The sequence below is a fragment of the Pygoscelis adeliae genome, unplaced genomic scaffold, assembly GCF_000699105.1.
Source record: "Pygoscelis adeliae isolate BGI_AS28 unplaced genomic scaffold, ASM69910v1 Scaffold83, whole genome shotgun sequence".
NCBI classification, from domain to species: Eukaryota; Metazoa; Chordata; class Aves; order Sphenisciformes; family Spheniscidae; genus Pygoscelis; species Pygoscelis adeliae.
The window spans coordinates 1,197,888-1,214,070 of NW_008824467.1; the positions used below are offsets into that span (position 1 = coordinate 1,197,888).

The following is a 16,183-nucleotide window of genomic DNA, read 5'->3' on the forward strand; positions in this document are numbered from 1 at the left end:
TATGTTGGTAAAACTGTTGATATTCTCATGAAGTTTGGACCAAAAAAAAGCAGGCTTTATGGCTGTGAGCTTGTACTTCATTCCTTTTTATGGAGGGGAATACATCAGCTTCTGCTGTAGAAAACCAAGATACTAAAAAATAGTAATTTGCATGATAATAAATGAAATTAGTTCCATTAGAGAAAAATACTTTAAGAGTGCTCAGTTTGTCAGAAAGTCTTTGAGAATTCAGCATAATCTTTACTGTATAATTTCCCCTCCTCCTCTTTTCTCCCCCCTTTTCCCACATACAGGAGAAAAGAAAGACTAACTTTTACCTAGTTATGCCATTTTATGTCAGAAAAAAAGGGTGGGCTTAATTTTAAGTGCATAATGATTAATTCTAATTTCCAAAACTTCTATTTCTGAAGTTTTTCTTCAGCAAATTACTTCAGATTCTTTAGACATCAATTGATTCTGATGATCTCAACTTAAAAAAAGAACCAAATACAAACCTTTCCTCCTTCTGAGGGGGGCTTGTGTGTTAAAATAGTAACAGGGTATTTCCAGAGAAAATGCAAAATGCAAGATAGGGGAAGATTTTAGAAGGGAATTAGTTGCTAGTGATTATAATGAATGATTCACAGTAGACCTCATTAAGAAACTCTTTGATTTTGAGTGTTTCGTATTTCTATCATAACACAGCTTTACCCAATGCTGTTACAGACTTTGAAAAATTAAAGCAAACCTTAAAAATAAGATTCATTCTTACTGTATTGACAAATTTCAAAGATTATACTGTGTAAAAAAAATATGGCTGCAGAAAGGAAATATACATGCACATATATATATCTTTTGAAATAAGATCATAGAGTGCCGTGCTGAAAAATAAAAGTTTTCCCTCAAGATTGCTTATGTCACTTCAGTTTACTTCTTTTATATTCATGCATTATAGTATTCTTTTAACTGTGTATTTATAGAAGCTTCTTTACTGAACCTCATTTGATGAAGATGATTTGATATACAGAACTACAGAAAGAGCAGCTCCTGGATATTTTGGGTTTTATTTCTATTACTCAATGTGTTTGCGGTCTCAATACTTTCTGGATTACTTGTTGAATTTTGCTTTGAAAGCAGAGCTATTTTTTACTCAAAAGAGTGTTTTGTCAAGGATTGGAATGGACATGTTCCCTTCCCCAGCTCCTGTCCTAAACCTTTTAGGCAACATCTCTCTCCACTAGATTAGATTAGAGAGTCATGCTTTCTCCATTTTGAATTCAATGTAAAGTTGGAATAGCTTCAAAAATATATTCTGAGATATTTTCACAGTGTGTATCCTAACAGGTAGGGTAGTGAGATGAAGGTGTTGATGTCAATCAGCTTTGTGCTTGAGAAGAGACTTAAAGCAAGTTTGCTCCGCGTGATGAATGCTTTCATCATTAAGCTGCTAAAGTAGAAAAAGGGTATCAACAGCTCTTTTTCCTGGGCATTGTGGGAAGCCTGATTGGTTACTTGTTCCCTAGGGATTTTTCCATCCATGTTGCTTAACATATGGATCCTGAGGCATCTAAAGGGCTATTTTGCTGCTTCGGGACATGCCACTATTTTTGGCAAAGTGAAGAATTTTGGTGTTACGCAACTTTTGGATGTCTAATTTAAGTAATTTATTTTTAAACATACATGTCATTATAGAAGACTTTGAGTTCATTGGTTTTTAGTCGGAGCTTTGACCATCCAGGCTAATCAAACTGTGAAGTACGGAGATGAAATCTCAGAAGGTGAAGACCACCAAAATAGTGACAAGCTGTAACAAAGATGGTTAATTTCATGCAGGGTGTTGGTCAGAGAGCTATGAAAAATTAAAACGTGATTTTTCATTTCCAAAGAATGAGGTGAAAATTGTGTGACAATAAAGTGTTTTGTGCTACGGTTGTCCATCCCTGGAGCAGAGCTGTACTTTGCATTGAAAAAGGTGCTAGTGTGTTTTTGTGAAGACTGAAAAATAGCATATGATCATGGAATTATGGAGCACATTGTAATAGCATTGTGTGCCAAAGTTCATAAATAAAGATTGTTCCAGACCTTACTGCTTTGGTGCCGGTTGCTACCCTTGATCCAGCAGCTAACAACAACCAATAGAGCCTGAGTTTGCCTCTTAGCTTTTGAGCGATATGAAGCATGCTTAGTTTTCCTGCACAGTCTGCACAGGTATATAGGAGTTGGGAAAGTCTAGAGAGTTGAGTTTTTAAAATCCGAAGGCAACCCTGTGAAACATGAAAACTGTTTATGTTGGAGACAGAATAACATCAAATGTAAATAAATTTCAGTAGAGCTGGGAAAAGCTGAATCCCTCAGCCTGTTTCATAGTGTGAGAAAGCTAGATCTATCCAAAAGAAGATTGTCTGAATATAATAAAATGTATTAGTCCAAATACTTAACATTGGGCAAAATTTTGCACAAAGCATAATTAATATAAGTTTTCTGAAATGGGAAGAATCAGTCATGTAATGCTGCTACAGTTAGTCCCAGCTTTCATCTCTGAGAGACAGAAAGGTATTCCTACTGGCCTTACTTTCTTTTCTATTTCTCTTGTGCATATTTTATTAAAATAAGCCATGTTTAGTCACAGTCAACCTGATTGTTTTTCAAAGCAGTCGGGATATATGTTTAAAAAACCCTGCTGCAGGCAGAACTCATTCAGGCCTCTAGGAGTTAAGGGTTGGTTTAAGACTTTGGGGGCAGCTTTTGAAGGTCTTCAGTGTTATTCATTATTCTACTGAGTCACAACAAGCATGTTGGAAGTAAATATATGTTATAGCTAAGTTTAAATCCCCAATCATTTCCTATCATTATTATGCTTCTAAGTGCTGAAGAGGAGAAGCATAGATTTTTACTTTTTTTTAGTTTAGTTTAATTAGCTTAGCAATTTTTTAGGATGTTTCTTCATATACATAATGATACTCGTAACAGGAAAGCTTTATTGGAATCCAAAATGTGAGATGAAGACAAAAGCAAAATAAGAATTCTGAAATGGATAAGCATGGAAACACTAAATGGAAACTTTTTAAAGGATGATGAGTGGAAACTCTGGCTAAAAAAAGTAGAATAGAAATCCTGGTCCCACTGAAGTCAATGGGAATTTTGCTGCTGACTGCAGCAAAACAGTGACTTGACTGATAAGGTTTTACTTCAGTTATGCCACTGCAGGAACAAAATAGCTTGAAATTGCTGAAAAGAACACAGTGGGAATGAGAATATAATTATATTGGGGGAGAAGGCCCAAAGGTGGGGTTGGAGGGGGGGGGTGTTTCTTAAACAAGGCAAGAAAAAATTCTCCCTGAGCAAACTCCCTAAAAACTTTCATAAGACACATTAGTGTTTTCATATAGTCTAAGAGCTTCTGAAGCAGCAGTTACCACTTTATTCACAGCAGTACTTTTTTGTACACTGACACCGAGCACTCCTATCTCTGCTGTTCCTCTTAGTGGATTGCTGTCTATCACAAATTTAAAGGTTTCTCAATTTCCCAATACTTGTAGAATTGATTCAACAGATTCTCCTTAACACTCTTACACATTTAGTGAATGCAGGTTAAAAAGAAAAAAAAAAAAAAGCAGGTAATACTTTCAAGCAGCTTCAGAACTTCGATATCTTCAGATTATGCTTGTAGCTGAATAGCTTGTCTTGGAAAGATGGAAAATCTTTCCATCTCCCACAGCTGCAGACAGGTATACCAATTCAGCAGAACATCAGCTCTTTACAGCACTGGGAAAACAAGGCAAGACCTTCACCAGTGGAGGTCAAATAAAAGTTTGGTATCCTTTGAAAACATGGAAATTAGTCCTTATTTCTCTACTGGCAGGTTACCCATTGCCCAGGCATTGAGAGGTAGAGATCTGACAGCAGCTAGGGGTTTAAATAATTTTATGTCTTCACACTTATGCTTAAACTGCAATTTATATTCAAGAATAATGATAAAATTTCTTAAAATATGCCATCTCACCTTTCTTGTGTTGATTTCTCTCTCTCCTCTGTCCTCTTGTTTTCTTTTAGATTGTTTTTTCCATCCATCTTAGGTAACATAGTAATATATGCTACTTACGTAATCTTTAACATTTCTCTGTTGGATTTATTAGTTTTCCATAAATAGTCCACAAATACTCATAACAGAAAAAACACGAACATTTTGACTGCTGTAGAAGCAATCCAGACAGCTTACTCGCACCCATTACTTTTGGTTGGGTTCAGAACTGGTAATGTGAGTCTGTACAAAATACAGACATTTGCCATGGTGTTTTGCACTTTCATGAGGCGGTTTTTGTGACAAGAACATTTTTGCTGCTGTTCATAAATATTTGGGGGCCGTCAACAGACATGTTAGAAAAAAGACAAGGAATGACGTGCACTTTTCAAGCTGCCTTTCTGATCCTAAAGCCCTCAAGGCAGGCAAAATTTCTTCCATTGGCTTGAGTCAGCCCCGCTGTTCCTTCTAAGTGTCATTGTGGTTTTCTTTTTTTTTTCTTTCTTTTAAACAGGAGGAAGTGAGAAGGGATAAAAAGACCTGTCTATTATCATCACTGTATTAACAGATAAAAAGCTGCCAGTACCTACCATCTAACTAAGACTAAAAAGGCACTTAGTTACAGAATGGCCTGATACTGTGGGAGAACTCTAATAGCTGGTTAGATCAATCAGTGTCTCAGCACTGTTTCAGACAAGTTTCTGATTTAATGGGCTGAGCCTGTTTCCAGCTGTTATTAGTCTAAAAGTTTTTAAGGCTTGACAAGACTAAACTCAGCCTGGATTGTTATTGTAGTGCAGGCCAGGAATTTCTTCATGATTATGATAAAAGCGGGCCATTTTCTTCCCTACAAAAAGTGTCGTGTTTTCAACCGATTTTTTTAGTTCTTTCCTTGGCTTGTTCAAGAAGGCAAAACCAAAGATGGCAAAGTTATCAGAGGCTGTCCATGGAAGCAAGATAAACTGAAATGAAGCTGCTAAGTGTAAATTAATGCGCCAGTGGTCAAGCTTGATGTTATGCTTTATTTCTTCTTATTCATCACTTTTTAAGATGAATGTGTCTTAGATGTCAAGAGGTCAATGTGGGATAAGTGTGTGCAGCTAAAAAGCAGAAGTTTTACCAGTTAAATGAAACATCATCAAATATGAACATAGTTCTGAAGGAAAGCAATACTGAAAATCACGATACCGATAGTGAAACCAGAAGAAAAGGACTGCTGTTTGATAAAGAATCTGTAATATTGCTTTGACAACCCAAGCCACTGCAGTATTGTCAGCTGAGGAATATATTTATGTCTTCCTGAGATGAATGGTAAAACTCCCACTCAGTTTGGCTTGGGAAGGAATCGAGCCGTGCTATTTTTGCACAAATCTAATCATTCAGCTATTTTTGGTTTAAATTAGAGTAGTCTCAGGACTTATATATGCTGGTTGGTGAGAACTGGATAGTGGTGTTTCACAGGATGAGGATTGCCTGGCGAGTAGCGTGTTCCAGCTGCAGCACTGCCTGCCTGCTAGAACATTCCTTATTAGAGAAGGAGAGAAAAAGTGATAAATAATACTTATGCCTGTGTGACTTCAGCCAAGGATTTTCCTACCTTGGGGAAACACACAGCTTTTCTAAATGACCCTTTATTCTGCTGCCATGTGAGGCCGGACGTGATCCAGAAGATCAACCTGTTTATAGCTGCAGTTTTAACACAGTTAAATACTAGCTCTTCTCTTCCAGTGGCTCACTGTGTTTCTAGTGCAAGTTTTTATTGGCTAAGAATAGTGGGCTCTAAATATTTAAATAAATATTTTTGTAGTGATTCAAATTTAAAAAATAAAAATCTTTATTAAAAAAACCTTTATCAAAGTAAAGATTAATGACAAAAAGCTTATGTTTTGGAATTTGATTGGTAATGACTGGATTTTGCTTTGTGTGGAACTTGTCGCTCAAAGGAAATCTTTGTTTCTTTTTCTTTACTTCCTGAGCTTTTGGGTTTCCAAGCTGTTCATGGTACAGTATTTTCCTAACAGATTTCTGAGCTCTCAGATACAGAGTGAATGAATAGTTTAGAAAAACTGCAGTTGAATTCTGGAGTGTGTTACATCCAAGCTGTCTTTCACAGTCCAGCTGGAATGAGGACATGTTTGTAGTGGCTGATGACGGCGGACAGTGAGCGAGACAGCTCTGCTCCAACTGTTCACGTGGATGGCTTTTCTCCTCACTGTAATGTCCATTGCAATTGGCTCTGCTGGAGGTAGTCTCAATAGCGAAGTGAAAAATACAGTGATGGGAATGACTTTTCTCAGGCCTTCTGGTGACTTGAGTGCAACACATTAGAGGTGCACTGATGGAAAAACATGGGAAAGTTTAACTTCTGCTGTGTTTATTTTACTGTTCCCTGCATAAATGGAGAAGTTCAGTCTTTAGGGCTGTGGTAACTTTGAAAGCAAGTCAAAAAGGCAATGAGTAGATTTCTTTCCCCCTCCTCAAAACAAAGCTATTTAAATGCCTCCAGTACTTATTTTCAGCCATTCCTATGGCTGTACAAATCAGTCATTGCAATTCCTACTTTTTTAAGAAATTGCTTTTCCTGTTTTAATATAGATGTAATCATTTGCTACCTGATGGTGGAGGCAGGGTAGCCAAAGACTCCCCTGGCTTTGCTCGTTCAGGCTTGAATTGCAAGCGATGGTGGTGCCTAATGACATTGCAGAGCACTTGGAAGTGTATGCCAGCACAACTGTGGTTAGAATTACTAACCACAGAGATTCAAAAATCATGAGTGAGGTGGCAAAAAAAGCAAGACAAAACCAATCCACCTTCCTATATATCTGGCATAGAAATGATGGGATTATCAGGACAGTGACACCACCACCACCCCACCCCACCACCCCGATTGTCTCTGTTTTACTTACAGATATGTAACTTGAGAAGTCACTGCTTCAACTTTCTCTGTACACTTGTGAGAGAAAAAGTGGTTTTCGGTTTTGTTGAAAGATGAAATTAGGTTGTAATTTGCATGCTTTGCCATGCTTGAGCAGTTGACCCCATAGAGAGGGTACAAAGTATCCTTTGTTTTTTAGTCACCATAAAGTCATAAGTATTGATGATGATGATTTTTATATTAAGTGTGCACCACTTGATTGCTGAACTATAACCTTAAAATCACAACCAGGTGAAATATTCAGAGTAGGAAATCCAAGAGCACTGAGCTAACAAGATAGAAACATTTGAACAGGTCCTTGAAGTGTGCTACTAAATGTGGATGCAGATGGCTTTAATGAATATTTCATCTAGGGGACCTTACTAATTAAGATTCATGTCTCCAATGAAACTTGAAAAACTACTGTTGTGCTTTTTAAAATTTAATGCTATGTCACCTTTGTTAAATGAACCATGTGTAGATTGGCTTCTGTGTTTTCTGGCATGGGTGAAGGAGGATAAATGGATAAAGACTGCATTATCTTTTCCCTGTGTTGTTCAAGGGTTAAGAGAGACATTTTGGCATTCTTTATGTGAAACTGGTGTTTATTTCAGGAACTTACTGAGTTGGATTTGAATGTTCTGTTTTCAGTCATATCAAGATTTCTGTAATTATCACCATGTAGGGCTGAAATTTTGTAAAGATGTAACTATTTGGAAAAAATGTAGAAAAAATCAAAAGCATTGCATTGCAGTTTCATCTTTCTAGGAAAACTGTTTTCTGTCTGAAGTATGGAAATGGCCAGGTTCAAAACCCAAAGAGGGGCATTAAAGAAATGTATTATAAATATTTATGTAAACATTTATTGGTATTTAAATGAATTGCTAGCCTTAGAATATGTGTTGTGGCTTTAGTGCCCTTCTGTGAAGCTCATCCAAAGCCTATGGGTCATATCACTTACACGATACTCTGCAGGGACTTGCATGTTACATAGACTTTCTTCTTGCCTCCTGGATGGGATGAATATGTCTCTCTCCTTGCATCCATATATTTCACAGCTGTTATTTGCTAAGTTAATTAAGTGGAGACTAAAATCCATAACATTTAGTGCAGACTAGAAAAAAAGCAATGTCAGATCTCTTTTTGTTGTGCTGAGCTCTGTGGTCATGAGTTAAATCAAGTTTGCTGTCATTTTTCTTACTACTCTTGTTGCTGTTGTGGTTATCGTTATTTGTGTCACTGTCATCCTTAGGAGCTCCAAATGTGGGCTGTTACTGCATTGTTCTAGGTGCAGAACAAAAAACCTTTGAAAGCTTGTATAAAGGATGTAAGAAAGACAACAGTGACACCAGGAGAGAGAAGAGTACAGACAAAATGTGGAACTGACTTGTTTGGAGTGATTGCTGTAGTCTCTGTCAGTCAAAGAGTTTTTAGGTTGTTGTAACCATCAGGGCATAGGTGGGACTTTGAAGAAGGCATTTTGCAGATATTTGTAGTTAATGTCTTGCAAGTGAGAGGATAGGGAAATCCTGATAGTGTCTTTGTGTTCACTGCATTCCTATCCTGCTCTGTTGTGGAGACTGCGGTCCAGAGAGGAAGAAAACTGAAGCAATAATTTCAGTTGTGGAAAGCAGGTTGCTTGCAGATTTGTGAACCAATTCCCTAATGGCCCTCTGTGACACACTGTGAGACACGGTTTTAGGAACTGGTTAAAATAATACCCTTGAGGATCCAACAGCATAGATAGCTAACCTGAGGCTTCACAGCAGCTTACAGGGGTTTTTGCAACCTTGAGGCTGCAGTGGCTGGCCCCGTGGCTGCCACCTATGTTAGACTATTTTTCCCCCACAGAATGGGTGGTGACAACAGGTTTTAGCCCTAAAATGTATCCTTATGGCTTCCCAGTTGATTAGGTGTATATGTCATGTGAAGACTAGATTATTTATCTGAACTTGTTTTCTTTGAAGGAGAAAATGAACATATTCCACTAGAATATTAAAACTAAGACAACAAATGGCACATCAGGAAATTACACTTAATAGCTTACTTAACACAAAAAGGAGGTTTTGCTATATTTAAGGTAAAGATCTCCTGCCTAGTGAATGAAGGGAAGACAGTGGATGTAGTTTTTCTGGCTTTTAATAAGGCTTTTGATTCTGTCCCTCACAGCATCCCTTTGGACAACTTGTCCAACTGTGGGATGAGCAGGTTCACGGCTGAAAGGCAGAGCTCAAAGGGTTGTAGTGAATGGGGCTACATGTGGCTGGCGACTGGTCACCAGCGGTGTTCCTCAGGGCTCAATTCTAGGGCCAGTTCTGTTCAATATTTTTATTGATGATGCGGATGAAAGAGCTGAATGCACCATTAGCAAATTTGCTGACGACATCAAACTGGGAGGTGCTGTTGACTCTCTTGAGGGACAGGAGGCCTTGCAGAGGGATCTAGATAGATTGAAGCATTGGGCTATGATTAATGGGATGAAATTTAACAAGTCAAAATGCCAGATTCTACACCTAGGACGGCGTAATGCCAGCCACAAGTATAAATTGGGAGAGGAGTGGCTGGAGAGCAGCCCTGCAGAAAGGGATCTGGGGGTGCTGGTTGACAGCAGGCTCAATAGGAGTCAGCAGTGTGCCCTGGCAGCCAAGAGGGCAAACCGCATCCTGGGGTGCATCAAACCCAGCATAGCCAGCCGGTCAAAAGAGGTGATTATCCCGCTGTATTCAGCACTGGTGCGGCCTCACCTTGAGTACTGTGTGCAGTTCTGGGCCCCACAATTTAAGAAAGATGTGAAGGTCCTGGAGTGTGTCCAGAGGAGGGCAACAAAGCTGGTGGAAGGGCTGGAAGGCGTGTCCTGTGAGGAGCGGCTAAGGACTGTGCATTTGTCTAGTTTGGAGAAGAAGAGGCTGAGGGGTGACCTCATTGCTCTCTACAGCTTCCTGAGGAGGGAAGTGGAGAGGGAGGTGCTGATCTCTTCTCCCTGGGATCCAGCGACAGGATGCATGGGAATGGTTCAAAGCTGCATCACTGGAGATTCAGACTTGACATTAGGAAGCATTTCTTTACTGAGAGGGTGGTCAAATGCTGGAACAGGCTTCCTAGAGAGGTGGTCAATGCCCCAAGCCTGTCAGTGTTTAAGAAGCATTTGGTCAATGCCCTTAATAATTTCGTATAACTTTTGGTGAGCCCTGAATTGGTCAGGCAGTTGGACTAGACAATCATTGTAGGTCCCTTCCAACTGAAACACTCTATTCTATTCTATCTTTTGATGATGAGAAATACAATGGCATACTTTTCTATTTATCTTGAACGTGCTGAAGAAGAGGGAAGATGTTAGGTTGTCTAAGTCAGCATTTACATGCTAGTTCGTTATTAGATTTCCGATCACAGACTTACATTTAGGCCAAGGAGATGGAGATGTGCTCTGCTGTCTGCTTGCCCACAAATCCTTTTCTGACTTTCATATTTCAACTTTCATAGTTGCTCAGACTGTAGCAACTATAGTAGACTGGTGTCTTATGACACTGCAGAGGATTAGCAAGACTTGTACCCCTGATGAAGAGATTCTATTAAAAAACAAGAGGTTTCTGCTATTTAAATAATAATAACAGAGTACTGAGTTATAAACCATCCTGAGTATCTCTATTACTGGTGCTATTGTTGTACCTTCTGTTTCTTTACTGCTGATGTCATTGTATTTGAGTTTTATTTAATTCCTTATAGCTGCTTTTAAAAAAGGAAATAACTATAGAATACAAGAATGGTTGTATGACCAGTTAATGAGATTTCCTTCTGACAACACAAAAGTTTTCATGATAAAGAAATTGTTTTCTTTTTCTTTGCAGGTACCATGATCAACAGGATGTTACTAGCAACTTCCTTGGAGCAATGTGGTTGATTTCAATAACTTTTCTATCCATTGGATATGGTGACATGGTACCTAATACATACTGTGGGAAAGGAGTCTGTTTACTCACTGGAATCATGGTCAGTGTTTCTGAATTTATTTGTTGGATATGAGATTAAGTTTGCTGCAATTAATCACAAAACTTGTGGTAGTCATAAGAAAGATTTATTTGCTAAGTTGTAGAGTCTATATACTTACTCGCACCATTCCCATGGTCTTTCATTCCTGGTAATGGGATGGAGGGTTTTCTTCTTCTTTAGGTAAAATTTAGCAGCTCTGTAATGAAATACAGAGAAACAAATTCCACCCTGATGTAATTTGCAGCTTCAAAATCTCAATAGCGTCCTTCATTAAATGTTAAAGTATCATATCATCTCAATTATCTGTGGACATTTGTAATTGGACCAGTACTAATAATGAATCTACAGTTCTGACTTTTGTTTCTTAAAATTAAGTTACTCACAAAGAAATGTGATGGTGGCTAATCTCTTAAAGCATTTTGCTTGAGCATAGTTTTCTACATTATTTCTTGTTAGTCTAATAACATACTATCCATAGTATTCCATTGCTTTAAGTGGATTTATGCAGTGCAATTTTCACTGTAAGAGTTTTTGTTACCATTGATACAATGCAGCAATTGTTAGTCCATGCATATTCAGTATATATTTATTAACTGTACTTAATGCCTGGTTTTAATTTTTCTGTTTTGCACCATTTGGTCAAAGTTAGGCAGGGAGTAAGGTATGTATTATAAAGTCTGGGAAATTTAGGCATATCTGCAGTAAATTAGAAGTAAAAAAGCTCCAGACTCCGCCACTTTTATTTGTATCAACTCCGTGTAAATGTCCCTGTGAATGAGAAGGGCAGAATGAGCATCATATATACTGTATATAACAGTAAGATGCATACTTGTTTCTGAATTTTTGCCATTGATCATAAGTAATGCAGCTCCGATATCTACCTTCTGTTAAAACAGATATATTGGGATTATGGCTGAAAACAAATGGTATCAAATAGTTGCCCCTTTTGAATGGGTGTTTTGATAAAATTTTTGTTTATAAGAGTGTATTTTGTGTCCAAAGAGTAAAATAGATCAATGCATTTTTGTAATGTTTAAGATTTTTTTCAAAATGCTTTTTTTTTTTTTTTAAAACATCTGACAGGTTTCAGATCATTGACCTTTATTGAGAAAGACTTCCAGTACGTTTTGCCGGTGGCGGCAAATGCATGTCTCCTTAAATACAGAGTTTGCAATGTAGTTGGAAGTTACAGGCTGAAAGCAGAGGAACAACTCAGAAGGCTTTTTTAAAGGCTGTTGGCTAAGCTCAAATCTGCCATCTTCTGGGGTATTTGCCTTTGCTCCTCTTTCTGAGCTAGATTTTGATGCCAGAGAGAATGAAACGTGGTCATAAATTCATTAGGAAAAAAGGAGGACAAGCAGTATGTATTGCCACGGGGATGTGCAGAATGGGGACAGAACCCTGTTATAAAGCTTTCCTTCTTCCCAGGCACTGTTTAGAAATAAGAAGAAAATATTTGAAGGTTCAGCTATCAGATCATTTTGTTCATTCAAATCGTTCAGCACTTCTGGCATTTCATTATGAAAAAAAATTACAGTAACAGAAATCTAGGACCTTCAAAGCCCTGCAGAAGTGCGATGAGAATTTTGCATGAGTAGTATTGATACTAATCACCTGTGGGTTTCACACTGCTATTGCGTTTATGCTAGTGCAAATGATAACAGCATCTGGACTGTTATTTTGAATAGCTGTGGGTGGGCTTATGATTTTATTATGATGAAAACAAGGTAAAAATGAAATCAGAAAAACAGACTCCAGATTATTACAAATGTTACTCTAGATGCCTATGAATGAACCACACAGATGCTGAAATTATAAGATATATTTGTTGTTTTGCTTATGACAGCACCATTTGGATTCAGATGTAAAATTATTCATGGCAGTTGCTTCCATTGCTTTGGTGAAAAACTAAAGTAGTGATTAATACTTACCATTTGCACACATGGCATTTCTTTTTCACAACTGAAACAAGATTCCGTTGAAAATTAGACTTGTAAAATGTATGGATGATGTTCACCTTCACGTCTTTGTTTTTTATGACTAAAAATTGTGTAGCTGCTTTGGAAGCACGAAGACTCCAATCACAATCTCATGGTAATGAGTTTTGGATAAATACCTCCAGAGACAGAAAGCATTCTTAACCAAAAAACGAGTCAGGTAGCTAGTGTGTGATGATAGGTAAAACAATACTGAAAGCCTGACCCCTAGTTACATTTTTAAGGACACCTACAATATGGCTTTGGCAAACGTCATCTTTGAGAAAAAAATTATGGAGCAATGGGAGAAAGTCAGATGTTGAAATTACTGTTTCCCTTTTTTTTTTTTTTTTTACAAAGGATCTGAAAGATATGAAGTATGAAACAGTGACCATAATAATGAACTGTCTTCCAGCCTAACCTGTAATACTGAAAAGCTTATACATCTTGAATATAATTCTTTAAAACCAGCTACTCTTCTGAAACTTGTACAGTAACTAATTAATCTTTGTTGTGGAAAAGATAAGATCCTAGAAGAACAGACTTACTGATTTTTATTTCAATAGGAGTTGTTGATGGTCTAATTAAAAGGTACACCAGGATGATTGTTGAATGAATATAACAAATAAAATCAAACCATGTATGTGATTTTAAGAGGGAAAATGTAATTCCCTAGCATCTGGAGTAGCAAATACATTGTTGGATTAGTGTGATCAATACCAAATACCACTGAGTTTTTGCTTTTGGATAAGGTCCCTGTTAAAAAGAGTGGAAGGGAGAATAAATAGAAATACTTGTGAATACAAGAGTAGTTACAGAGACCACTGAAGAGTTAATATTGGCTTTGCAGAGCTGGTGGCCCATGGAGTGCTCCTTCAGTGTCTTGATCCCAATGAAGGAAGAGCCCAGGTGCCCTGGCTGTCCTCCCACTTCTACCTCAGGAATTGCTTTCTGTGCGATGGAAATTGGTCTGCGCAGGCTGAATCCTGTGTTGTGCTCTAGCCTGGGAAGTAGACTATACGCAGTCTGCTGACGGCACAAAGTTGTGCTGGCTATTGAAACTGCAGCTACTGCTATCTTGAGGCACTGGTTCAAGTGACATCTTTTAAATTCTGCAGATGCACACTGCTGGAAATCAGGAAAATCTTTACACATATTCAGATTATACCAAAAGGAAAAAAGCCTTGAGAATCATTAAGAGTAAGCCAGCAAAGAAGTCTGAGTAATCTATTAGAAAAATTAAAAAAAAACGAAACCCTGTGAACAAAGAAGGCAAATACTGAAAAAATATGTACTGTCATATTGAACAATTTACTTTTTGATCTTGCAAAGCACTTAAATATGTGAAACTTTAATGAAAACACTGACACCATGCGATACAGAGTTGGTGACATGGGTTAATGCAGAGGTGCTTTACAGACAAGCAAGTGAAACTGAACTGGGTACCTCAACTTGATTACCTATCAGTGTTTTTCCAATGAGATTTCACCAGGCAGCGGTAGCATACTATGGGCCAGGTGGACTATAAATCGGATAGCAAATATGTCTTCTGCCCCCTGTATACATTAGGCAGGTCTGCAAGAGCATGATGAATGGACAGAAATATGAGTGCTGTCACAGTTATCAGAACAGGATATAGAGGAGATGGGGAGACCTATGGCGGCATCACCACACCACGCAGCTCATCGGAGTTTTGTCTGCCCGCTGAAGATGCCATCCGCTGAAGATGCACTGGTTGTCAGTGCACACCCAAGCAGATCTCTCAGATCCTGGTCAGCAGATTGAGCTCAGGTACAGGTGGAGCACTTTCTTTGTGCTGGTGCTAAGTGGAACTGCATATATAGGCAGCACATCCACCTCCTTAATGGCTTTTTGGAGTTAGGGCCTTGGAGTGGTTTGCTAAATTTTCCTTGCTTTGTGAGGAGTATAATGAAGTTAGCAAAAATTTAAAGAAGGGAAGTAGAAATTGGTAGAAGTAAAAGGAGGGGGGCAAGTGGGAGAAGATATGGGAAGACGCTTAATTATGGACTGTGAGATGGATAATTTTTACAGATCTTTGTAAGCTTTTGTACCTACACAAGATAAAATAATGGCAATCCATTCTTCAGACTCCAAATACAAGGATCTGTTGCAAGGCTTGAGAAGGACTCTATTCCTTTTACATGCAGCATTATGTGGTGAGCTAGTGCATTTTTTGTATGATGCAAAGCTAAGGATGCAGAATCTTCCTGCAGAGCCAACTGCCAACAGTTAGAAGCAGACATGCAGAACATAGGTCAAACCTATGTTGCTACAATAAAATGGATGAGTTGCAATTGTCCTGTCACAGGATGCACAGGGTGGTTGGCTATAGCTTGAATGAAGATTGCTTTAAATGAAATAGCTGTTATTTCAGAGTGTCTGCCTCCCTAATGCTGAAAGTGCAGCTTAAATACTTGTTATTGAAATGAACTCCAAAGAGATTGTTAAACCTATGAAAGAACCAAATAAATTAGGAAAGTTTTCTTAAATTTACATCATAGAGGTGGACAAGATTAGATGTTTCTTTTGGAAAATTTTTAAATAGCATCTTTTAACTACAGGATTTGAACACCACTCATGTAGGTGAAGAATTCTTACCAGAGTAGTCACAATGCAGTAAATGTATACAATCTGGCCTTAGGGATACTAGTTTTTATTAGTTCTAAATTGTGAATCAAAAATGAATCAGATCTGATTTTAAAGTTTCTCATGCTGCAGCTTTTAATGTCCTTGTGGAAGTCTGCATTTTGTTCAAAAGAATCACAGTTCCTTTCCTATGCATCATGAAAAAAGTGACGAGGATGAGGTGTTTCTGAGAATAGGGGACTCTTCATCTAAGGTTAAATTGTGGTGTTTGTGCATACAGTTTGTCTCAGCCTCAGCCTCAGCCTGATCTTACCAACAAATACAGAAAACTATCTACAAGAGGAACGTGGCACCTAGAGTAGTATAGTTTTTAACCATATGATTTTTGTTGGTAGCAAAATCTGAACCGTAACATCTTTGAAATTTAATAGTTACTAGATTGTAAAAAAAAGAGAAAAAAGGTAGAATTCTAACTGCATAGTTAACATTGGCTGCAGATCTTCTGAGATAATTCCTGAAAAAGAGAAAAAGAATCATAGAATCATTAAGGTTGGAAAAGACCTCTAGGATCATCAAGTCCAACCGTCGACCCAACACCACCATGCCCACCCACTAAACCATGTCCCTAAGAGCCTCATCTACACGTCTTTTAAATACTTCCAGGGATGGTGACTCAACCACTTCCCTGGGCAGCCTGTT

At 38.1% G+C, this 16,183-nt stretch overlaps 1 protein-coding gene across 1 annotated transcript in view; it reads left to right on the forward strand.

Annotated features, from left to right (window-relative positions):
• Positions 1-16,183, forward strand: part of KCNN2 (potassium intermediate/small conductance calcium-activated channel, subfamily N, member 2) — a 74,748-nt gene that overhangs the window by 38,240 nt on the left and 20,325 nt on the right. Inside the window, exon 2 of the mRNA XM_009321093.1 lies at positions 10,760-10,901. Within this exon, the coding sequence (XP_009319368.1) occupies positions 10,760-10,901 (142 nt within the window). The remainder of the gene's footprint in view (positions 1-10,759; positions 10,902-16,183) is intronic.